This window comes from Balaenoptera borealis, assembly GCF_965194805.1.
Source record: "Balaenoptera borealis genome assembly, chromosome: 3".
Taxonomy (NCBI): Eukaryota; Metazoa; Chordata; class Mammalia; order Artiodactyla; family Balaenopteridae; genus Balaenoptera; species Balaenoptera borealis.
Window position 1 is genome coordinate 86,383,979 of NC_138866.1, and position 24,378 is coordinate 86,408,356.

The 24,378-nt window shown below is 39.5% G+C and overlaps 2 protein-coding genes across 8 annotated transcripts in view; one reads left to right on the forward strand and one right to left on the reverse strand.

Annotated features, from left to right (window-relative positions):
• Positions 1-1,110: 1,110 nt before the first annotated feature.
• MFAP1 (microfibril associated protein 1) lies at positions 1,111-13,398 on the reverse strand. The gene is made up of 9 exons (XM_082388823.1): positions 13,165-13,398; positions 9,426-9,645; positions 8,153-8,282; positions 7,447-7,634; positions 6,816-6,924; positions 6,553-6,713; positions 4,721-4,880; positions 1,891-1,980; positions 1,111-1,794 (listed from the first exon to the last, which is right to left on the reverse strand). The coding sequence occupies exons 1-9, from the start codon at positions 13,241-13,243 to the stop codon at positions 1,612-1,614; spliced, it is 1,320 nt and encodes a 439-aa protein (XP_082244949.1). The 5' UTR covers positions 13,244-13,398; the 3' UTR covers positions 1,111-1,611.
• A 93-nt stretch (positions 13,399-13,491) lies between these two features.
• The window catches only part of WDR76 (WD repeat domain 76), a 63,854-nt gene continuing 52,967 nt past the window's right edge, over positions 13,492-24,378 (forward strand). For 2 of the 7 annotated variants that reach the window (XM_082388775.1, XM_082388777.1), the window contains exons 1-2: positions 15,135-15,439; positions 16,064-16,474. In XM_082388775.1, the coding sequence (XP_082244901.1) occupies positions 15,383-15,439; positions 16,064-16,474 (468 nt within the window). In that variant the 5' untranslated portion in view covers positions 15,135-15,382. The other 5 variants (XM_082388781.1, XM_082388779.1, XM_082388778.1 and 2 more) reach the window with 5 other exon arrangements.

Consider the following 24,378-nt stretch of genomic DNA (forward strand, 5'->3'; position numbering starts at 1 on the left):
TTGCTGAGCTTGTTTCCTCAACTATAAAATGATACATAGATATGATAGGTTGTTGTAAGAATTCATGAGCAGGTGAATGTAGCTCTCACTCTCATTTTGGCTCTAGGATAATTCTTAGATTGTATCTCCTTCTGGCACATACAAGTGACTTCATATTAATTATTTGCACTCGTATTTTTATTCTAGGACATTTAAGGATTTATGAGTGATTCTTCTAGTGGGGCATTTAAAGATTGTGAAAAGACCTTGCCTGTCTCATTTTTTAAAAAAAGATATTTATTTATTTTTGGCTGAGTTGGGTCTTCGTTGCTGTGCGCGGGCTTTCTCTAGTTGTGGCGAGCAGGGGCTACTCTTGGTTGCAATGCACAGGCTTCTCATTGCAGTGGCTTCTCTTGTGGAGCACGGGCTCTAGGCGCGTGGGCTTCAGTAGTTGCAGCATGTTGGCTCAGTAGCTGTGGCTCGTGGGCTCTAGAGCGCAGGCTCAGTAGTTGTGGTACACAGGCTTAGTTGCTCCGCAGCACGTGGGATCTTCCCGGACCAGGGCTCGAACCCGTGTCCCCTGCATTGGCAGGCGGATTCTTAACCACTGTGCCACCAAGGAAGTCCCCCCCTTCTCATTTTTTAATGCAATTTAGAGATAGTCTTCCCACTGGTTAAATGTCGTTCCTTATAACCCCTGGGACTCCTAATGCTCTGCCACATGCACAGTGGTCATGTGGTAAATATTAAATGGAAAAATTTAACTGCCAGTGACGTCTAGCATGTTGTCGCTACATTGCAACTCAGCACTGTGCCCTCGATATATGAGCTGGGCAAGGAGAAGATACTAGGTATGCTACATGGATTCCTCATTTCATGTGTCCTGTTTTGTTCTATATACAGCTACAGTTTAGACAGCAAGGACAACCACATACACATTTGCTCATGGAATAAATCTAGGTGCCACTTACAATACAGCCTGTCTAGCATCTGTGCTGGTTTCTGAGATCAAAGGGGATGATTAAAATGTGAAACATCATTTGCCTGCAATTCCCTGCTGTCTTTTATTTTAGTTAATAGGTAGATAATTGTCAGCCTGCACATTTTATTTCTGGTATGCTAAAAAACCTCTTGGTGTATGATTCTTTTATTTCTTGACACACACACACATAAATGGATCAAAAAGTAATGTTCATCTAGAAAAATTTACCCCAAAAATGCAGAACAGGTTTCAATGAGCTTAGATTTCCTGTACGGTAGAAGTAATGCATTGTCTGCTTACATGCCCATCCATTTTTCTAACCCAAGCTAAGGGTTGGAAAAAGAAACCTGGAATAGTCCCAAGTGAATATGGGAAGCCAGAGCAGTAATGAAGTTGAAGAGTTCTCAGAAATAGTCCTAAGTGGGGAGCCTCTAATCCTACCTGGACAGTGCTTTTCTGCAGGTTTCTCAGCATGAGTCCAAACCTCACAAAGCACCTTCAAAGACTAGGTTTGCCCAGTGTCACAAGTATGGCAGTAGGCTCAGCAGGCTGGATACAGGGGCCATGTAAATAGTAGTAAAAACAAATCAAGGACCAGATGCTGAGATTTCCTCTTGTGTCCCACAGTTGGAAGAATAAGTAGTTGAACTCTAAGTAGTTTTCCGCTTCTTGGCAGATGGCCGCTCAAATACATCTCGTACCCCAGCTGCCTTTTGTTTAAAGAACTTTGTGTTCTGGGCACTCTCTTGGCCCCATGCTGAGTCAAAGGAGGTGGTGTCTTGATCCACGAGGTGGGTGTATTTGGTACGACCAGAGCGTCCAAAGTTCTTGACCTGTTAGGATAGATGATGAGTTATACCACCAGACATATCATGTCACAGCCCTCAATACGTTACTTTTCTCTTTCATGTCATTAAGGTACCCCATACCTGCATGACTTTGGGAAGAATGGTTTTGTTGAAATGATCCTCCAGGGTAGGTGCGCTGAAATCTCTCTTGTATACTTCTTCATCCTCATCCTGTAGAAAAGAGTCTTATCAGTCTTCTGGTTTTATTTCTCATATATTCAAACTAAATTTTTTTTAGAGGTCATTTTTTAAAACCATTTTACTTTTTTATTATTTTAATTAATTAATTTTTTTGGGCCGTGCTGTGCTGCATGTGGGATCTTAGTTCCCCAACCAGGGATCGAACCCGTGCCCCCTGCAGTGGAAGCGCACAGTCGTAACCACTGGACCACCAGGGAAGTCCCTCAAACTACAGATTTATTAAATTTTACAACAAGGGATAAAAAGAAAGCAGAGGGTATTGAACCTATTGAACCAAGAGCTTACATCTAGTTGAGGAGATGATAATCTTTTTTTCCTTTGTGTTGTCTTTTTCCTTCCTAAGTGTAGACATTTCCTGAAGGTTGGCTATATTCTTCTCTGCACTCAACATGTTCATTCACATGATTTCAACTTCGTACAGGCCTCTCAAATCTCCAATCCTGATTCATCTACTGCCCAATACACATCTTAGCTTGGGTATTCTGGGATTTCAAACTCACATCTAAAGTGAAAACTGTATCCCTAACCTTTCTAAATCAGCCTCTTCCTGACTTAACTTCTGTTAATAGGACTAACATTCTCTCAATTACCTAGATTCTCATTACCTGGGTTATTATAGTTTTTCCCTGCAATCAATCTTACACATTTCATGGGATTAATGTTTCTAGAACACAACTCTCATTATACCTCTGTTCTGCTCAAAAACTTTCAATGGTTCTCTACTTTATTAAATAAGCACAGTTCCTCTGTGTACTAGTCAAGGCCAAATGCTATGTAGCCTTAATCTACTCCTTGCCTTTACAGATGATACTTTTTGCCTCCATTTCTTGTTCCTTTACATGGAATGTCTTCCTACCCCTGAATGTCAGGAAGTCTATACATCTTAATTTTTTTTAAATAAAGATTTATTTATTTATTTGGCTGCACTGGGTCTTAGTTGCAGCAGGTGGGATCTTCCTTGCAGCACGCAGGATCCTTAGTTGCGGCATGCAGGATCTTTTTTTTCTTTTAGTTGCAGCATGCGGGATCTAGTTCCCTGACCAGGGGTCAAACCTGACCCCCCTGCATTGGGAGTGTGGAGCCTTAGCCACTGGACCACCAGGGAAGTTCCAGAAAGTCTATATATCTTAACTGTCACCTCCTTGATGTTACCCTTTTCAATCTTCTACCAAATGTAACACCTCTCTCTTTGGAAGTCCCTTAATACTTTCACTGTTCCTTATGTTACAGTAGATATTTGCCTTAGCTCTATTATTAGATTGTAAGCCTTCTGAGGGCAAGGATTATATAACCTGTAGCTGTGCTAAACAGCAGTACCCTTCATACTATAGAGAATAGTTTCAAATCAACATATAAGTAAGACTATAATGTTATGATACAGATCATAAACATATGTGCTGAAAGAATTAAAATAGTACCATTTTGGTTAAGGAAAGTTTCATGGAAGAGCTGAGTCCTTTAACCAAACATACTTTCAGAGTAATCTTTTCCCTTCAGCTATAGAAAGGCCAATTTAAAGGTAGGACAATTAAACAGGTTTCATGAAACCAACTTTTCTCCTTGTTAGAGTCTGAGAGTCCCTCATTTAATCTCAGAAGCCATTTCAACTTCACTCTCCTTGTCCAAATGAGAAGAGTTGATATTTGAGTATGTGCACCAAAAGACTCTCACATAAACCTTTCCTTATGTATCACAGTCAGCAATGCACTGCTTCCTTAAGGAGCTTGATTATTAAAGCTGCTGAAATGCTTAAGCAATGATATTTTATGACTCTGAAGCAGTATTAAGAAGTAATTCATAATCTCCACTGACTCCTATCTTGAAAACTACATGGGCTGGAAAACTACATAATAAGCAAACATTTCCTGCTGAGCAGATAGACTGAAGGAGGGAGAGGAGTAAGGAATCCTCCAGTGAAGTTTTAAAAATTTTCTACAGTGAAAGGCAGGAATTAGCTGCAGTAGGGATATTTAAGGTTTGCTATACAGCATTTGAAAAAGCTAGTCTAGTTTTTGATAAGAACTTCTTTAACATCAGGAAATAGTTTGACAAACCACGTGCTATTAGAGTAATAAATGTAACCAATTCTCCCGTTCCCTTTCCTGCTATCTCTCTATTAAGGAATTATCACGAGTGTTAACCCAAATAATTTGGAAGAAGTCCTTTTCACTTTATACAGGGTTAATGGACTGATATTTTGACTTTGGTTTTTATATGAAGAACAAAGATGATGGCATTACACATAATGGTTAGATAATTAACAATTTTTTTGGTTAGACTTAATTAGTCACTTTCTGTCAGCTCAGAATGAAGTAAATTAAACTTATGCCACCCAAACATGAGTTAATGTAAAGCTCTTTGCAGAGCCTGGTTTTCTCATAACCAAAATTTCTCACTCAGCTATGGATAATGATATTTAAGTGATTTGGGGAACCCAGTCTAGTATCTATATAGATCACTCTCTATTTCAGTTCCTCAATTCTTCTATTACATCATTTCCTCCTTCCGAGAGCTGGGGCCGGAAGAGAACAGTTGCTGCTACATCTAAAATCCTGTTGCCAATGCTTTCCTCTATTTGGTTTTATATTCTTCAGAGGCAAAAAGCAAATGAGAAAGTTGACCGCTGGCAAGTGGAAATAACATCCCAGGACCAGGGAAATGGGGAGTTATTCCTACTGCCCCATTTTCCCATTCTCTTTTCACTTCTTACCATGAAGAAGGCACCCCGGTGATAATACTTCTGTAAGAACTTATATTTGCCCTTAACAGCTTTGTTGGTAATGACTTTGCCATTTGCCCGAAGCTCAGCTCGCCTCTCTTCCTCAGTCAGGTTTCGCATGCGTTCAATTTCTGCTTTCTCCTTTTCAAGCCTGTCCAGAGAACAAAACTATTTATTAGTATCATTTTAGCTTCAGAAAGACCCAGTTATCTGAATATGACACAGTCCCACCTCCTTTCAACCATCATTCACCTTCATTAATTCTAGTTATTACCTGTTAGGAATCAAGATCGGGAGCTCAATAAATAAGAGGGTGATGGTAGTCTTCATTATGCTCGCATGCTCGCAAGACCAGGTTTTGCAAACTTCTGATAGTTGATTCTAGCCTTTTTGAGGTTTAGACATACTACCACTGCTTGATTTTATAACATTAGTAATTTCCCTTCCCTAAAAAGCCTTCTTAGTTTAAAAAAAAATCAGAATTTAAAATAACTCTGGGGACTTCCCTGGTGGTGCAGTGGTTAAGAATCTGCCTGCCAATGCAGGGGACACGGGTTTGAGCCCTGGTCCGGGAAGATACCACATGCCGCGGAGCAGCTAAGCTCGTGTGCCACAACTACTGAGCCTGCGCTCTAGAGCCCGTGTGCACAACTACTGAAGCCCAGTGCCTAGAGCCCGTGCTCTGCAACAAGAGAAGCCACCGCAATGAGAAGCCCATGCACCGCAACAAAGAGTAGCCCCCGCTCGCCACAAGTAGAGAAAGCCCACGTGCGGCAACGAAAACCCAACACAGCCAAAAATAAATAAATAAATAAATAAATTTATATATTAAAAAAACAAATAACTCTGTAAGAGTTTACTGGTATTTCTTTAGTAATGTGCTTATATGTCACAAACCAAGGATCACCCTCATTAATTAAACTGCGTGACTTTAACCTTTTTTTTGGGGTGGAGAGTCATAGATCCCTTTTCTTCAAAAAATGCAAATAAACACATAATTTTTCATACAATGTTAAAGGGTACATGGACTCCTCAAAGCCCAGGATAAAAACCTTAGAAACTGCAGGCTGAGGACAGAGTCTTCTATTGAGGGATTACAATCTGGGATTACCCTCTCTCATTCCTAGTAATTTTTAGGAATGGGTGATGCAGCTCAGAAATGATTCTGCTCTAACACAGTGACTGTGGTAGATTATTTAAATGCCACAAATTCTTCCCCTCACAGTATGCATGTCCCTTTGCAGAAATGACATGTGAGCTTCAAAAGACCTTGCCAGCTTCCACCTTTGCCCTCTTAGAATGCTGCCCTGAGACCATTATGTAAGGAAACTAGTCTAGCCTACTGAAGAAGAAGTGAGGCATCGTAACTGACAGCGCCAACTACCAGACACATGAGTGAAGCCCAGTCAATCTTCCAGCTGGACGCAACTGCATAAGAGAACCCAGGTGAAATCAGCAGAGGAACTGCATAGCCAACCTCCAAAATTGTGAGAAATAATTGTTTCAAGTCACTTACTTTTGGGTTGGGTTGTTATGCAACAACAGATAACTGATTACAGTGAGTAACTTGTGTGTGTCTACTAGGAAACTACTAAAGGGAGTATCAGCTGGCACTCTATCGTGGAGAAACACGGACAAAATGTGTTTCTTTTCCCTGATTTTATTGTAAAAGCCACATTCCAATGTATGGGGAACCCACCCAGTTGCAGGAACCCTAAAGGAAGCTAGAATGGAACTCACAGTAGGTGTGGAGCCTCAGAGCTACCCTACTAGGAACCTGTCCCACCAGTGGTATTAAACTCTAGGCCCATCCTATTACTCACGCTTCTCGATCTTCTCTGTCCCTCTTGATTCTCTTCAGCTCCCGAACTTTCCACGCCTCATATTCCTCCTCATCATTTTCGTCGTCAGTATTGAGTGCATCCAGTGCAGCCAGGGACCGCTTGTTTTCCTCCAGCTCTTTCTTGGTCTCCTCTTCTACAATCTGGATAAGGAGAACAGTTCAAATGTTAGACTTCCTTACTCTCCTCAGACAGACCTAAACACACAACTCCCTGCACTCAATCCTCACAGCTACCCCCAGTACCTTGAGTGTGTACTTGCGCCTCTCCTCAGCCATGCGTTTGGCCTCCTGCTCCAGCTCCTTCTGTTTCAATGCTTCAGCCTCACGTTCCTGAACTGTTACCCGGTCCTTCCTACAGCACAGAGGTCCTGTTAATTACCCAAAGCCCTTAGAGTGGAGGTCTTTGTTCCCCTAAATTAAGTCCCATCCAAACCAGACAAAGCCCAACAATCTCTGGCTCTATTATTTGCAAAGAGCCAAAAATGGGAGTCATTCCCAGTTTTCAGAGCATCAAAATTCCATTCATCTTTGAGAATTGCCTGAATAGCAAGAAACCTGCTGGACTGTAGGATTTCTAGCCATTAGGAAAGGAATAGGAATTTGCTCTTCAAGCTTGATTTTGTGTTTAAAAGAATATAAGACCTTGGAAGGTATGTTTCCTTTAAGTGGAAAAGGAGATGTGAAAACAAACTCAGTCTCCCTGCTAACAAGATATTCCTCAGCAAATACCTTGCCGAGTTGGGACACTGGGCAGAAGACTTTTACTTGGTGCTTATATTTCAGAAGAGCGTGAGAGAGAAAAGAGGCTTCCATCTTCAGATCTGGAAAGCAGTAATTATTTCCAGGATTCAGGCCTGGTTTGTGAGATACTTACTTCCGAATGAAAACTGGCTTAAGGCGAGGCTCCATCTCATCTTCACTGTCTGTGTACTCTTCATACTCAGACTCTGATTCTGACTCCTCCCCAGAACGTCCCTCATCTTCCACCTCCATGACTTCCAACTCTTCATTTTTTCTCTCCTGCGCTCGTTGACGCATCATGCCGCGGCGCCGTTCTATTTCCTGTCAAGTTGCATGTCCAAGCCAGTCAGCTAATCGGCCTGTGCTCTGAGATGTCTTTTTATTTTAACCTCATCAAGCTCAACAAATTCTGATATGAGTAAATGCAACTTAGTACCATTCTATTTCTTTTTTTTTTTAACATCTTTATTACAGTATAATTGCTTTACAATGGTGTGTTAGTTTCTGCTTTATAACAAAGTGAATCAGTTATACATATACATATGTCCCCATATCTCCTCCCTCTTGCATCTCCCTCCCTCCCACCCTCCCTATCCCACCCCTCTAGGTGGTCAGAAAGCACCGAGCTGACCTCCCTGTGCTATGCGGCTGCTTCCCACTAGCTATCTATTTTATGTTTAGTACCATTCTATTTCAATCCTATCCCCAATAAGCAGGGAACACTGGATCAGACTTCTGCCAAAAGCAGATATCTTGTGCCTTTAAGGCCTCATCAAAGGAGCACAAGCTCTAACTTCTTCTTGTACCCAGAAAGAACTTCCCACTTTCCGAAATTATACCTCATCATCAATCTCTTCCTCTTCTTCTTCACTGCTATCTTCTCGTTCCATGCGCCAAGCATCTCCTTCCACTTCAGAGTCACTTTCTCCAACCACTTCAGGTTCCACTATTTTCCGATGTCGAGCCAATCTGAAAGACAGTGTCCAAGTGTAACACCAACCTCACAAAAACGAAGGGGCATCAACCACATTTCCTTAGTCACAGAGCACCTGGACATTATGTTTGCTTTTATTAGCACTGAAGTCTTGAGATGAGGAAACTGAGGGGCAGATTAAAGAAACTAACTCAAAGTGTTAGAACAAATAGTCAAGTTGGACCCAAAACATTACATGTATGCTGAGGCACCCTGGGGCACTGCAACAAACATAGATGGGTGCACTGGGATATATTTTAAAGCTCAAGGTAGTTCACAATTTCAACAGTATATCACACTATGTTTCCTTTCAATGATATATCTTAGTAAAACTGGGTTTTTGGGCTGCTGTGATAAAAAGCAAGTACTGCATGAAAGTCAATATGCAACAGGAAATGAGTGACAGTGCCAATGTGACTCTAAGGTTTGAGAAGTTGTCAGTGCCCAAGAGACACGCAAACCCCAGTAGTAAGTAACTGTGGTTATGTAAAAATGAAATAAAAATGTTTTTTCTTTTATACATATTATATTTTTCAAGTGGCTAAGTTGCTATGACATAAATATTAAATCATTTGGATCTAACTATTTAATAAAATAAACAGAATTGTTTGGGCCCAGGGCTCTGTGAAAAAACTCCTGAGACAATATGAACTGTGAAAGTTTGGGGCCTCTGGCCTCCTCTGTAAGGTAATGTCTCAGTCAATACACAATACACAAAATCCCTCATTGGGAGGCTCCCTTTCTGACATCAGTCCTTTTTTCCTACTTCATCAGTGTCATTTCTCCTCATTGGCCTTTAGAATAAATGCATGGATAAAATCAAATTTCTCAAATTTTATAAAACATCTTTGTGCTAAAAAGACTCCTCAACAAACCAACCAACGGTCTGTGTTTTCCATCGCCTTAATGAGTTATTATCCTAACCCCACTGTGCCTGTTTGCTCACTTGTAAAAATGGGGATAACAGTACCTACCTCATAAGGTTATTATGTGGATTACAAGAATTAGTAAATGTAATATACCTGGAACAGTGCCTGGCACGTAGTAAGTACTATTCAAGTATTAGCTATTACTGCTGTTGTTCCTATTAATTAACCTGTAGGGGTTCAGGTCCAGGGAAACATAACCCTAGTCATTACCTCTCCTCCACATCTTCACTAATACGGTTCTGCAAACGCCGTAGCCGAGGGTCGCTAGATGAATCCTCCTCCTGTTCCTCAGGCTCTGCTTCTTGTTCTTTGGCTTTCTTAATGAACTGAAATTCTTCATCCTCCTCATCTGAGGACTCCATAGGGGCATAGTCTGGCCTCTTTCCCGACACATAACGTTTTACCTTCACTTTTTCCATCGAAATCTCACCTGGGTGAGAAAGATAACTTATGTTTCAGTAGCCTCTTTCCCAATGTCCTTCAACCCTTGGCCTTTCCAGGTAGAGCCCTGTATTCCTGGCAAACCAGAGTCCAAGCAGGAGAAGAAGAGAGCCATTACCCAACCATCTACTCATCTAATGCTGTTTTCCTACAAAGGCCAAGTCATGCGAAGGCCTTCTTGTGAACACCAACACTAATGATAATGAGGCTTAGCTTGGGTACAATGAAGTGGAGGAAGGTGGGCAGTGAAACAATAGAAGAAGTCCCCCCAAATAGGGAGACTACCTCCAACACAAATTCATGCTATTCCACCTCAACTATGTGCTTAAGCGAATTATTTGTAATAGTGCCCAGCACACAGTAAGGATGACTTAAGTGGGACTATAAACTTAAAATACTGCTCATTCTTTTAGTTCGAGACTTTTCCGTGGCAGCCTTTATAAATTACCATATAACGCAATCTTATAATCTTTATTTCTACCTTCTTTTCTTTTAGCTTATGTGCTATCAAACCTGCAAGAGTAGATTACCTGTGTTTTACAAATACCAACAATTCCAGTGAACAGAAAATCAGTGAAAACTAACCAACAAATTTTACAAGATGAATAACCAAACTGTACAATTCAAGGGAAAATTTTAGGTGGATTTCACTTATGAACATATACAAAAATACTAAATAACGTAATAGCAAATGTATTCAGGCAGTGTAAAAACTAACCAAAAAACCCCTCTAAGTTATAGTGACATAACAGGATTTAGCCCAGGACTACAAGCATGGCTTAACCTTAGAAAATTAACAGGGGAAAAAGTAATATACTATTTAAAGTTTATATATTTATGGGACTTCCCTGGTGGTCCAGTGGTAAAGAATCCACCTTCCAATGCAGGGGACGCGAGTTCGATCCCTGATTGGGGAACTAAGATCCCACACGCCGCAGGGCAACTAAGCCAGCGCGCCACAACTACTGAGCTCGCGTGCCTCAATGAGAGAGCCCACGTGTCGCAACTAAGACCCGACGCAGCCAAAAAAATAAATAAAATAAAAAAAAAAATAAATAAATATTAAAAAAAAGAATGATAAATCACAAAATAAAAATTAAAAAAATAAAGTTTATATATTTAAAGTCACATAATCTAACAATAGATACAGCAAACATTATATTTAATGATAAAACATTAGAAGCATTCCTTTAAAAAACAGTGGGCATCATTAGGTTGTCCCTATCATATCTTCTGACCAACATTATATATATTATGGTTTTAATTAGCGCAATAAGAAAAGAAAAAGAGATAAAAGGTAAGAATTGAAAAGGAAGAAACTGCCACAATTTACAGACTACATGATTACTTATGTAGAAAATACAAGATAACCAACAGATAAGTTAAAAAAAATTCAAGAAGAATGCTGGATAAACGTTAGATAAAAATAAATGTGCCTGTACATCGGCTACCTATAATTAGATAATACAGTTTAAAAATACTATTTACAATAGCAACTAATCTGTAACATACTAAGGAATAAATCAACAAATGACATAGGCCTTTAGGAGGAAAAATATATAATTGTATTTAAAGATATAAAAGATCAAAATAAACGGAGAAATATATCATGTTCAAGGATGAGAAGTTGGCAACTGTGCCCGAGTTGATCGATAAATGTGTGATCTATAATTTTAATGCAATTTCATTAAAAGCTGTTCCCAGGCTGATTTTAAAATCATATGGAAGAACAGGAGGTCAAAAAGAGCCAAGACAATTCTGAAGAACAAGGTGAGGTAAAAGACTTTAACAGATACCTCAGCAAAGAAGATATAAAGATGGCAAATAAGCATGTGAAAAGATGCTCCACACTATATGTCTTCAGGGAAATGCAAATTAAAAAAACAATGAGATACCACAACACACATATTAGGCTGTCCAAAATCCAGAGTTCTGACAATACCAAATGCTGGTGAGAATGTGGAGCAACAGGAACTCTAATTCACTGCTGGTGGGAATGCAAAATGGCACAACCACTTTGGAAGATAGTTTGGTGGTTTCTTACAAAACTAAGCATACTCTTACCATATGATTCAGCAATTGTACTCCTTGGTATTTACCCAAAGGAGTTGAAAACTTATGTCCACACAAAAACCTGCACACGTATATTTACTGCAGCTTTGTTCATAACTGCCAAAACTTGTAAGCAACCAAGATGTCCTTTACCAGGTGAATGGGTAAATAGACCGTGGTACATCCAGATGATGGAATATTACGCAGCAATTAAAAAAAAAAGAGCTATCAAGCCATGAAAAGATACGAAGGAACCTTAAATGCATAGTAAAAATACTGTGTGATACCATAATGATGAATAAATGTCCCTATACATTTGTCCAAATCTACAGAATGTACAACACCAGAGTGAACCTTAATGTAAACTACCGACTTTGGGTGATAATGATGTGTCAATGTAGGTTCACCCTACCCTAGAGAAATTCTTACACAAGTGCACGAAAGAGACATGTTTAAGCACTGTTTGTAACAGGAGAAAAAATAACAAAACAACACTGTCCCTCAGCAGGGAGCAAACTGTGGTTTAATTATATAATGGAACTCATAAGCAGTTAAAATGAATGAATAAGATCTTCATGTATTCAAAGAATACTTCTCAAAAAACATGTTGAGTCTAAAAAAAAAAAAAGGCAGGTTGCACAAGGATAGGCACCGTATATTTAAAAAAAAAAAAGAATTGACAATATTTTTCAAATACTTTACTGAAAAAACTCTTTTCAGTCTGACTTCCCAAACAGGTACAGTTTTCCTTCATCCATCTGCACCCATCCTTTAAAGATCAAGTTAAATACCCCAATCTGAAGAAATTATTCCTTCTCTGCCCTCCCTAAGCACTTCGTTTATATCACCTATGTGACAGGTATTATAGATGCGAAAGACCGTACACCTGCTTAGAATGTGCCTCTTTTTGCATATCTCACATCTAGTAGACTATGAGTTCCTAACACCACTGTCTTACACCATTTTGTATTCAATTTAACAAATACAGGCACTGCGTTGGTTGAAGGAATAAAAAGTTTAATAAGACAGAGTTCCTGCCTCAAGGAGGTTATGAGCTTATGATGTAGTAGAGAAAGATGGACATGTAATTAACAACAGTAAGTTATAAAAGCATCATAAACTGACTATGGATAACAAAAGAGAGATTGTATCCCACACAACGCCTTGCAAACAGCAGGCATTCACTATATTTATTAGTCTAACTTATTGGTGGAGGCCAAGGCAACAGGGTGCTTGCTGTAGGAGAGAGCACACAGGCTCTAGTAACAGGATGAGACGGAAGTGGTTTTTTTTTCCCCTAAGCAACGCGATTGGATGCCCGTTTGATGGGGAAAGTCAAAGAAATAGGGGGCAAGTTCGCAAGGGTCGCTGTGGTTGAGGTGGTGGGCCCGGGATAGGTTTGGAATATGCTGGGGAAAGAGGTAAGATCCGAGTGGAAAGCCGCTCAGCACAGTACCTTTCTCATTGCGAACCGGGACGGCCCCAGCCGTAGACTGAATGGGCGGTTGTTTCATGAGTGAGCTTGGGACCGACATGTTGACGGCAGCGGCAGCGACTCCCAAAACTTGACTGATTCCAAACTGAACAGAACAACGTCAACTAACAGAAAAAAACCTCTTCCCCGAAGGCCACTGTACACTGCTGCGCCACCGATAGAAACACCTCTTACGGCTGAGCTAGAAAAACCGGAAATACGCGACCAGAGGATTGTGGGATTGTGGAGGACGTCTGGGCGTCTACGGCTAGAACGTCGAGTCTGTTACTGCGCATGTTCATAGGCCGCCCTGGCCTCCTCAGTCTCGCAGTATTTGGATGCCCTTTCTGGCGGGAAGTTGCTTCCGCTGGGCTTTGCCGTTGAGACCCTGCGGCGAGGAAAGGCTGAATGAGAGGTTTCGCTCGTTAGGGTTGGTTTGAAGCCGAGGAAAATCGGGTAGTGAGGGATAAGAAACTGAGGAGATAGTGAAGGGCGGTTTGTCCAGATTGTTGAAAGCTCAGAATTAGAGTTTAATCGGAATAGAAATCTTGTTAGTAGCACCTGATTAGCTCAGTTGATGAGGCTGAGCGGGTTGTGGTGAAGTATTTTTTGGTCACGTGAGGGCAAGTGGTGGTAATTTAGGCCAGTGGCGGTAATTTAGGCCAGTGGCAAGGAAAAACCCCCCCCCAGCGGCTTAGAACAGTGCTTGAAATCCGAACACTCTTAGGCTTTCCAGTTCTTTCCGTTTCTGGAGACTGCCTATTAAAACCTATTCCTGGCTAGAATGTTTGTATATAAAAGTCCATAAGTAATTATTAAGCACCGCGCTTAGCTTTCTCTAAGGAGTATGGAATATTATTGAAAGGCTTGTTTCCTCCAGGAACTTGAATTTCATTTAGTAAGTCTTCAAGGGCTTATAGAAGAGTAACTGAAATAATCCCAATTTACTAGTTGGGTTGTGTAAAAAACATAGGCTAATTGGTAGTCAGAACACAGTCACTGTAGAAAGGATTTTATAACTGCTGTGGTGGGGAGAGAAGGGACAGCCTGAGCAAAGTCTTGAAGTCCAGAAATAGCATGGTATATATCAGACACTATGAAAAGTTTGATTTTATCAGTAATTTTTGAGTCGAGGAGTGTGCAAGTTCCTGAAGGGCTTTAAAGGTGCTGTTAATAGGATTAGTTCTCAAATTATTTCACCTGTATCCTAAAATTGGGCCTCAGCTGTCAGAAGAAGTAAAATTGGGCAAGTCTCGATCAAGGAACAGTGGATAACTCAAGTAACCAACCAAGGGAGCAGTTTTGAGCTATAAAGAAAAGGACTGTAAAAGAGTAGATAGAAATTTGTTATAAATTCATCAGCTCCAAAACTATGCTATCCAGAAGGAGTAAATCTGATGGGAAGGCAGTTGTTTCTGCTCGCAGCAACCCAGAAAATAGGAAAAAAAAAAAAAAAAAAAAAAGGTTTAATATAGCAGTGACTATAAGAAATATAGTGCCCTGAAATCTTATTTATGGTGCTTTGTGATACAAAAGTTACTTAAAACTTTCCCCCAGTCTTTGGGCTTTGTAAGGTCATCACTAAATCTTAGTTAAACTGGTGGGTGAAATTTAAACCAACTTAGTTAACTGGTGGGTGAAGTTTAAACCAGCTTAAGTTATCAGCTCTTGAAAAAAAAAATCAAAATGCTTCTCTTCCTAGGAAGAAAATACGGTGGCCATTGGGCATAAATTTCTGGTGGTGGGATTACAAGGAACTAGGGGCTGAGGTAAAGTCTGCATATATATTGATTTCATTTCCTCTCTATTTCACATGGCATTTAAGTGCTCCTGAATCTTTTCCAGGCTCACGTTGCTAGGCAAGGTGGTTTTTCCTTAGGAGAGGCGCAGGTGTTTTTCAAAGTGAGATCCCGGCATCAGCAGCATCAAAATCACCGGGATCCAAGGTAAAAATGTCGATTCGGTCCCTTCGCTTCCCTGAGGAATTTGAGTTTGCGGTGAGGCTGGCAACCTTGCCTCTTTAAGAGACTAATGTAACGCCCCGTGCACCCTCCCCCTCCCACCGGCTGGGATCGGAGCCCTCCTGCGCCGCCCTGCCCTCCCCCCGCCCCGGACCCCTCCCCGCCCCTCCCACCTCCACCCATCCCCGCCTCCCGCCGCAATCTTGGCGGGAAGACGCCAGCTGCTAAGCGGAGGGAGGATGTCTGGGTCGCGCGCGGAGGCCGAGGAGAAGGTGGGCTCCAGACAGCGACTCCAGGTGAATGGGAGAAAAGGCTTGTCCCTTTCGGGTGTGTTCCTGCCTCAGTCTTCGTGAGGGGTGTGCCGGGCATAGGCCGAGGAGGATGGGAGGACTTGCCACCCGGCACCTCCTGACTCCAAAACTTTCCTGCTCCTTGGGGCATCTCTCAGTTTAACGGGTTTTTTGGGGTGTTGCTTTAAAAGATAAGCGGGGATGCCTATCCTGGTTTTCCTCTGGAAAGTAGACCTTCAGCATTGAGGAAGGTGCTTATCAATAACCCCAAAAATAGTGTCAGGCTGGGATCCGGAAGCCTGCATTTGCTTTTGCAGTCGTTATGGTCAGTTTCCCACTCTTGAAACAGTTCCAGTTACTCAGTCTCCTCAGTTACAAATTGTCGTCATTTTTATTATTGGTCTGGCAGACTCATATGGGTAAGAAATGTGTCCAGTATAATAAATAATTCTATTTAGGTTAATGAATTAGGTATCTAGATTTTGGAGGGAAAAAGGTTTCCTTACAGGCCATCAGTTTGGCTTTATGTTGTCATGAAATAGGAATTAGATTTATTTACGCAGATCTGTAAGAAAAGGCTTAAAACCTGGAATTTTAATACTCTCTGTTTTCCTTTATTGACCTGAATAGGTGAATGAATATAAGGAAAACCAAAACATCGCTTGTGTGTCTCTGAGACCGGTACAGACTACAGTTTTAGGAAAAACAGCTAAGGTGTATCTTGTTCCCTTTTCGCTCAGTAACTACAAGCCAGATCAACTTAAGCGCCCCAAATCCCTATTAGATAAGAATTCTAACAATGAAGTGGCATGTAAGAAATGTAAGAAGGCTGAAATAAAGAAAACTTGCAGAAGGATTTTAACCCCAAAGATGGAAGCCACATCTTCCAAGGCAGAATCCACTCTGCAAAAATCATCCTTAGATGTTCATGCTGAAAGTAACAAGTGGCAATACAAGAGCACTTCAGATACAGTGATTCTCAGTGCTGATACAGAAAGCAGCCAGGATGGAGACAGTGATGAAGGTACCACACCAGGCATGGTAAGAATTTAATTACTAGCTTATTCAAATTTTTCATATTTAAAAATATGTTTTTAAGTTCTGATAAGCTAAGGTTATCAAGGGTCTCTTTAGCTCAAACTATTTTATCATCTAATTTATGTTTAACTGAAATTTTATTCTTTAAATGTACAACAGATAACTTCTTTGGGTTAATTTTACTCTTGGTTTCGATTTGTGAAGGAGGGGATTGACTTAATCTTCACTCTGCTTCCCTTTTTCTTCCTCTCAGCTTATTGCATTTATTTTTGAGCTTACTTCTACTTTATGGTGTCATGCTCACCTTTACATATTTATGCACAGTATACCAGAAGAAGTTGAGTTGTGGGACATACAGCATTTGAATGACTCGATGTCAGGGTAGGAAAATCACCATTAATTGATTGCATTCATGTGCTGAATATTTCCTTTAATTATGTAAAGGAGACAAATGATGGAGTAGAGAAGGTACGTGAGAAACACTTACTAATTCTATTTAAAATAATAGTTCCATCAGTTTAAGGAATTAAGCATCTAATTCTTTTGGCTTCTATTGCCTACCGGGAGTGTTGTACTTCATTTAAAGTGACAAATTTTATGCAAGACAAGATAAAACCCTACCACATGATGAAAAGTTGATGGAACTAGAACAGAAAATGATGGTAGGGAAAGGGAGATGGGATAATTGAGGCGGTGTTGTAATGAACTAGGACCTGTGGTGGGACAGGGTGGGCTAAGTCATAAATGCGTTGGACTGGGGGTTGGAAGCCTGGGTTTTAGGCACGGCCGCTTCTAAGAAACCTTGTACCTTTAAGCAGATCACTTCTACGGTGAGGGAATTGGATAAGATTGGTGGTTCTCAAACTTTAGCCTATATCAGAATTACCTGGGAGGCTTGTTAAAACTCCTTTGCAGGGTTCCACCACCAGTTTCTGATTCAGAAGTTTTGAAGTGGGTATAGAATTTGCATGTCTAAAATGGCTTCCTAGAGACAACGGTCCAGGACTGCACTTTGAGAACCAGTGGATTTGATTATCTCTTTGGCCTCTTAGACTGTAAGATTCTGAGTATATGAGGCTAATATAAAACAGATTTTATTTTGATGTAAGGTAAACAGGGTCAGAAATTAGAACATGAGGTAGGACTGGAGATAGTCAGAGTCATAAATGCTCAGCATATATTTTCTTAGGACAAGCTGAAAGAGCTCACATCTTTTATAGAACATTTCATTCTTTTGTTCTCTTCCCTTTCGTTAATTATCTTTTTGGGATAAATTGGTTAAGGCTTTGTGGTACCATGCTTTAGGAAAAGTATTTAGTTCATAAGCTTATTTGTTCTCAGATGAAGGATGGCTTCTGTCACATCAGAGACAAGTGCCTGTAAGTCTAGAATTTTATTCTCCTTTTCTGGGAAGTTTGCTAAATTTCATCTCTCAGTCCTTCTATTAAATATTTTAATGTCATGAAACATTTCTTAACAGTTGTTTTAAAAAAAATTTGAGAAAATTTTACGCTTACAGAAGAGCTGCAAATATAGTAAAGAGAATTCTCCTATATCTTTCACCCGTCTTCATTTTTTGTTAATATCATACATAGCATAGAATGTTTATCGAACTAAGAAATTAACCTTGGTACAGTGCTGTTAACTAACGTACAGAATTTATTAGGATTTCACCAGTTTTCCCACTAATATCCTTTTTCCTCTTCCAGTATTCAGTCCAGGATCATACAGTGGATTTAGTTGTCATGTCTCTGTAGATCTGGAAACAGTTTCTCAATCTTTCATGACCTTGACACTTTTGAATAGTGCTGGGCAGTTATTTTGTATAATTTCCCTCAATTTGGGTTTATCTGCTGTTTTCTCATGATTAGAGTAAGATTTTGCGTTTTGGGGAAGCATACCACAGAAATGAAAGTGCCCTCCTCAGTGCATCATATCAGGGTGTACATGATGTTGGTATTTTACTGGTGATGTTGACCTTGATCATTTAGCTAAGGTGGTGTCTGCCAGGATTCTCTAATGTAAACTTAACTATTTTTCCCTTTGTAATTACTAAATACTTTGAGGAAGATACTTTGAGACTATGTGAATATCTGGTTCCTGTCATCAAGCATATATTTATTTTTTTATTAAGATAGAATTCACATAACATAAAATTTACTAAATTGTGTAATTCAGTGTTTTTTAGTACACATACATAAGGCTGTGCAGCCATCACCACTATCCAATTTCAGAAATTTTCATCACTCCAAAAAGAAACCACATACCTGTTAGCAGTGACTACAAACCCTATTCCTCCCTCCCTCAGCCCTGGAAACCACTAATCTGCTTTCTGTCTATAGATTTGCCTATTCTGGACATTTCATATGAATGGAATTATACAATATATGGCTTTTTTGGTCTGGCTTCACTTAGCATGTTTTCATCATTCATTCATGTAGCATGTATTGGTACTTCATTCCTTTTTATGGCTGAATAATATTCCATTGTATGGATATACCACATTTTGTTTATGCATTCATCAGTTGATGGACATTTGGGTTGCTTTCACTTTTTTGCTCTTAAGAATAATGCTGCCATGAGCATTTACTTGTGAGATTTTGTGTGATGTTTTCCATTCTCTTGGTATATACCTTGGAGTGAAATTGCTGGGTCAAATGGTAACTGTGTTTAACTTTTTGAGGAATTGTCAAATTGTTTGCCAAAGTGACTGCACCATTTTTACATAACCACTATGAAAAATCCAATTTCTCTATAACTTCAACAATACTTGTTATTGTCTTTTTTAAAAATTAAAATTTTTTAATTGAGGTAAAATACACAATATATAATTTACCATCTTTACCATTTTTAAGTGTACAGTTCAGTAGTGTTATGTACATTTACATAGATGTAAAACGAATGTCCAGAACTCTTTTCATCTTGCAGAACTGAAGCTCTATACCCATTAAATAACTCCCCATTCCCCTACCTCCTTTCAGCCCATGAAAACTACCATTCTACTTTCTGTCTCTGTGGGTTTGATTGTTATAAGTACCTCATATAAGTGGAATCATATAGTATTTGTCTTTTTGTGACTTATTTCACTTAACATAATGTCCTTAACTGTTTTGATTATAGCCATACTAGTGGATGCGAAGTGGTATCTCATTGTGGTTTTTAAAGTTAATTAATTAATTAATTAATTTATTTTTGGCCGTGTTGGGTCTTCGTTGCTGCACGCGGGCTTTCTCTAGTTGCGGTGAGTGGGGTCTACTCTTCCTTGTGGTGCATGGGCTTCTCACTGCAGTGGCTTCTCGTTGTGGATCATGGGCTCTAGGCGCGTGGGCTTCAGTAGTCGTGGCACGTGGGCTCTAGGCATGTGGGCTCAGTAGTTGTGGCTCGTGGGCTCTAGAGCGCAGGCTCAGTAGTTGTGGTGCATGGGCTTAGTTGCTCTGTGCCATGTGGGATCTTACTGGACCAGGGCTCAAACCCATGTCCCCTGCATTGGCAGGCGGATGTTAACCACTGCGCCACCAGGGAAGTCTCCCCTCATTGTGGTTTTGATTTGCGTTTTCCTAAAGACTAATGATGTTGAGCGTCTTTACATGTGCATATTTGCACTTTGTACTTTGGAGAACTGTCCTTTCAAGTCCTTTGCCCATTTAGAAAATTGTCTTTTTTTTTTTTTAACAACTTTATTGGAGTATAATTGCTTTATAATGGTGTGTTAGTTTCTGCTTTATAACAAAGTGAATCAGCTATACATAAACATATACCCCCATCTCTCCTCCCTCTTTCATCTCCCTCCCACTCTCCCTATCCCACCCCTCTAGGTGGTCACAAAGCACCGAGCTGCTCTCCCTGTGCTAAGCAGCTGCTTCCCACTAGCTATTTTACATGTGGTAGTATATATAAGTCCATATCACTCTCTCACTGCATCTCAGCTTACCCTTCCCCGTCCCCATGTCCTCAAGTCCATTCTCTACATCTGCATTCTTTATTCCTGTCCTGCCCCTAGGTTCTTCATAACCATTTTTTTTTTTTTTTTTGTTTTTTTTTTTAGTTTCCATATATATGTGTTAGCATACGGTATTTTTCTCTTTCTGGTTTACTTCACTCTGTATGACAGACTCTGGGTCCATCCACCTCACTACAAATAACTCAATTTCGTTTCTTTTTATGGCTGAGTAATATTCCATTGTATATATGTACCACATCTTCTTTATCCATTCATCCGATGATGGACACTTTGGTTGCTTCCATGTCCTGGCTATTGTAAATAGAGCTGCAATGAACATTTTGGTACATGACTCTTTTTGAATTATGGTTTTCTCAGGGTATATGCCCAGTAGTGGGATTGCTGGGTCGTATGGTGGTTCTATTTTTAGTTTTTTAAGGAACCTCCATACTGTTTTCCATAGTGGCTGTATCAATTTACATTCCCACCAACAGTGCAAGAGGGTTCCCTTTTCTCCACACCCTCTCCAGCATTTATTGTTTGTAGATTTTTTGATGATGGACATTCTGACTGGTGTGAGGTGATACCTCATTGTAGTTTTGATTTGCATTTCTCTAATGATTAGTGATGTTGAGCATTCTTTCATGTGTTTGTTGGCAATCTGTATATCTTCTTTGGAGAAATGTCTATTTAGGTCTTCTGCCCAGTTTTGGATTGGGTTGTTTGTTTTCTTGATATTGAGCTGCATGAGCTGCTTCTATATTTTGGAGATTAATCCTTTGTCAGTTGCTTCATTTGCAAATACTTTCTCCCATTCTGAGGGTTGTCTTTTTGTCTTGTTTATGGTTTCCTTTGCTGTGCAAAAGCTTTTACGTTTCATTAGGTCCCATTTGTTTATTTTTGTTTTTATTTCCATTTCTCTAGGAGATGGGTCAAAAAGGATCTCACTGTAATTTATGTCATAGAGTGTTCTGCCTTTGTTTTCCTCTAAGAGTTTGATAGTGTCTGGCCTTACATTTAGGTCTTTAATCCATTTTGAGTTTATTTTTGTGTATGGTGTTAGGGAGTCTTCTAATTTCTTTCTTTTACATGTAGCTATCCAGTTTTCCCTGCACCGCTTATTGAAGAGGCTGTCTTTTCTCCATTGTATATTCTTGCCTCCTTTATCAAAAATAAGGTGACCGTATGTGCGTGGGTTTATCTCTGGGCTTTCTCTCCTGTTCCATTGATCTATATTTCTGTTTTTGTGCCAGTACCATACTGTCTTGATTACTGTAGCTTTGTTGTATAGTCCGAAGTCCGGGAGCCTGATTCCTCCACCTCCATTTTTCTTTCTCAAGATTGCTTTGGCTATTTGGGGTCTTTTGTGTTTCCATACAAATTGTGAAATTTTTTGTTCTAGTTCTGTGAAAAATGCCAGTGGTAGTTTGATAAGGATTGAACTGAATCTGTAGATTGCTTTGGGTAGTATAGTCATTTTCATGATGTTGATTCTTCCAATCCAGGAACATGGTATACCTCTCCATCTGTTTGTATCGTCTTTAATTTCTTTCATCAGTGTCTTATAGTTTTCTGCATACAGGTCTTTTGTCTCCTTAGGCAGGTTTATTCCTAGGTATTTTATTCTTTTTGTTGCAATGGTAAATGGGGGTGTTTCCTTAATTTCACTTTCAGATTTTTCATCATTAGTGTTTAGGAATTCAAGAGATTTCTGTGCATTAATTTTGTATCCTGCTACTTTATCAAATTCATTGATTAGCTCTAGTAGTTTTCTGGTAGCGTCTTTAGGATTCTCTATGTATAGTATCATGTCATCTGCAAACAGTGACAGCTTTACTTCTTCTTTTCCGATTTGGATCCCTTTTATTTCTTTTTCTTCTCTGATTGCTGTGGCTAAAACTTCCAAAACTATGTTGAATAATAGTGGTGAGAGTGGGCAACCTTGTCTTATTCTTGATCTTAGTGGAAATGGTTTCAGTTTTTCACCATTGAGGACAATGTTGGCTGTCGGTTTGTCATATATGGCCTTTATTATGTTGAGGTAAGTTCCCTCTATGCCTACTTTCTGGAGGGTTTTTATCGTAAATGGGTGTTGAATTTTGTTGAAAGCCTTTTCTGCATCTATTGAGATGATCATATGGTTTTTATCCTTCAATTTGTTAATATGGTGTATCACATTGATTGATTTGCGTATATTGAAGAATCCTTGCATTCCTGGGATAAACCCCACTTGATCATGGTGTATGATCCTTTAAATGTGCTGTTGGATTCTGTTTGCTAGTAGTTTGTTGAGGATTTTTGCATCTGTGTTCATCAGTGATATTGGCCTGTAGTTTTCTTTCTTTGTGACATCTTTGTCTGGTTTTGGTATCAGGGTGATGGTGGCCTCGTAGAATGAGTTGGGGAGTGTTCGTCCCTCTGCAATATTTTGGAAGAGTTTGAGAAGGATAGGTGTTAGCTCTTCTCTAAATGTTTGATAGAATTCGCCTGTGAAGCCATCTGGTCCTGGGCTTTTGTTTGTTGGAAGGTTTTAAATCACAGTTTCAATTACAGGGCTTATGATTGGTCTGTTTATATTTTCTGTTTCTTCCTGATTGAGTCTCAGAGGGTTGGGCTTTTCTAAGAATTTGTCCATTTCTTCCACGTTGTCCATTATATTGGCATATAGTTGCTTGTCGTAATCTCTCATGGTCCTTTGTATTTCTGCAGTGTCAGTTGTTGCTTCTCCTTTTTCATTTCTAATTCTATTGATTTGAGTCTTCTCCCTTTTTTTCTTGATGAGTCTGGCTAATGGTTTATCAATTTTGTTTATCTTCTCAAATAACCAGCTTTTAGTTTTATTGATCTTTGCTATTGTTTCCTTCATTTCTTTTTTATTTATTTCTGATCTAATCTTTATGATTTCTTTCCTTCTGCTAACTTAGGGGGTTTTTTTATTCTTCTTTCTTTAATTGATCTAGGTGTAAGGTTAAGTTGTTTATTTGAGATTTTTCTTGTTTCTTGAGGTAGGATTGAATTGCTATAAACTTACCTCTTAGAACTGCTTTTGCTGCATCCCATAGGTTTTGGGTTGTTGTGTTTTCATTGTCATTTGTTTTCTAGGTGTTTTTAAATTTCCTCTTTGATTTCTTCAGTGATCTCTTGGTTATTTAGCAGTGTATTGTGTAGCCTCCATGTGTGTGTATTTTTTACAGATTTTTTCCTGTAATTGATATCTAGTCTCATAGTGTTGTGGTCAGAAAAGATACTTGATACGATTTCAATTTTCTTAAATTTACCAAGGCTTGATTTGTGACCCAAGATATGACCTATCCTGGAGAATGTTCCATGAGCACTTGAGAAGAAAGTGTATTCTGTTGTTTTTGGATGGAATGTCCTATAAATATTAATTAAGTCCATCTTGTTTAATGTATCATTTAAAGCTTGTGTTTCCTTATTTATTTTCATTTTGGATGATCTTTCCATTGGTGAAAGTGGGGTGTTAAAGTCCCCTAGTATGATTGTATTACTGTCGAGTTCCCCTTTTATGGCTGTTAGCATTTGCCTTATGTATTGAGGTGCTCCTATGTTGGGTACAAAAATATTTACAGTTGTTATAGCTTCTTCTTGGATTGATCCCTTGATCAGTATGTAGTGTCCGTCTTTGTCTCTTGTAATAGTCTTTATTTTAAAGTCTATTTTGTCTGATAAGAGAATTGCTACTCTAGCTTTCTTTTGATTTCCATTTGCATGGAGTATCTTTTTCCATCCCCTCACTTTCTGTCTGTATGTGTCCCTAGGTCTGAAGTGGGTTCTTGTAGACAGCATATGTACGGGTCTTGTTTTTGTATCCATTCAGCCAGTCTGCTCCAGGTTGGAGCATTGAATCTTACATTTAAGGTAGTTATCCATATGTATGTTCCTATTACCATTTTCTTAATTGTTTTGGGTTTGTTATTGTAAGTCTTTTCCTTCTCTTGTGTTTCCT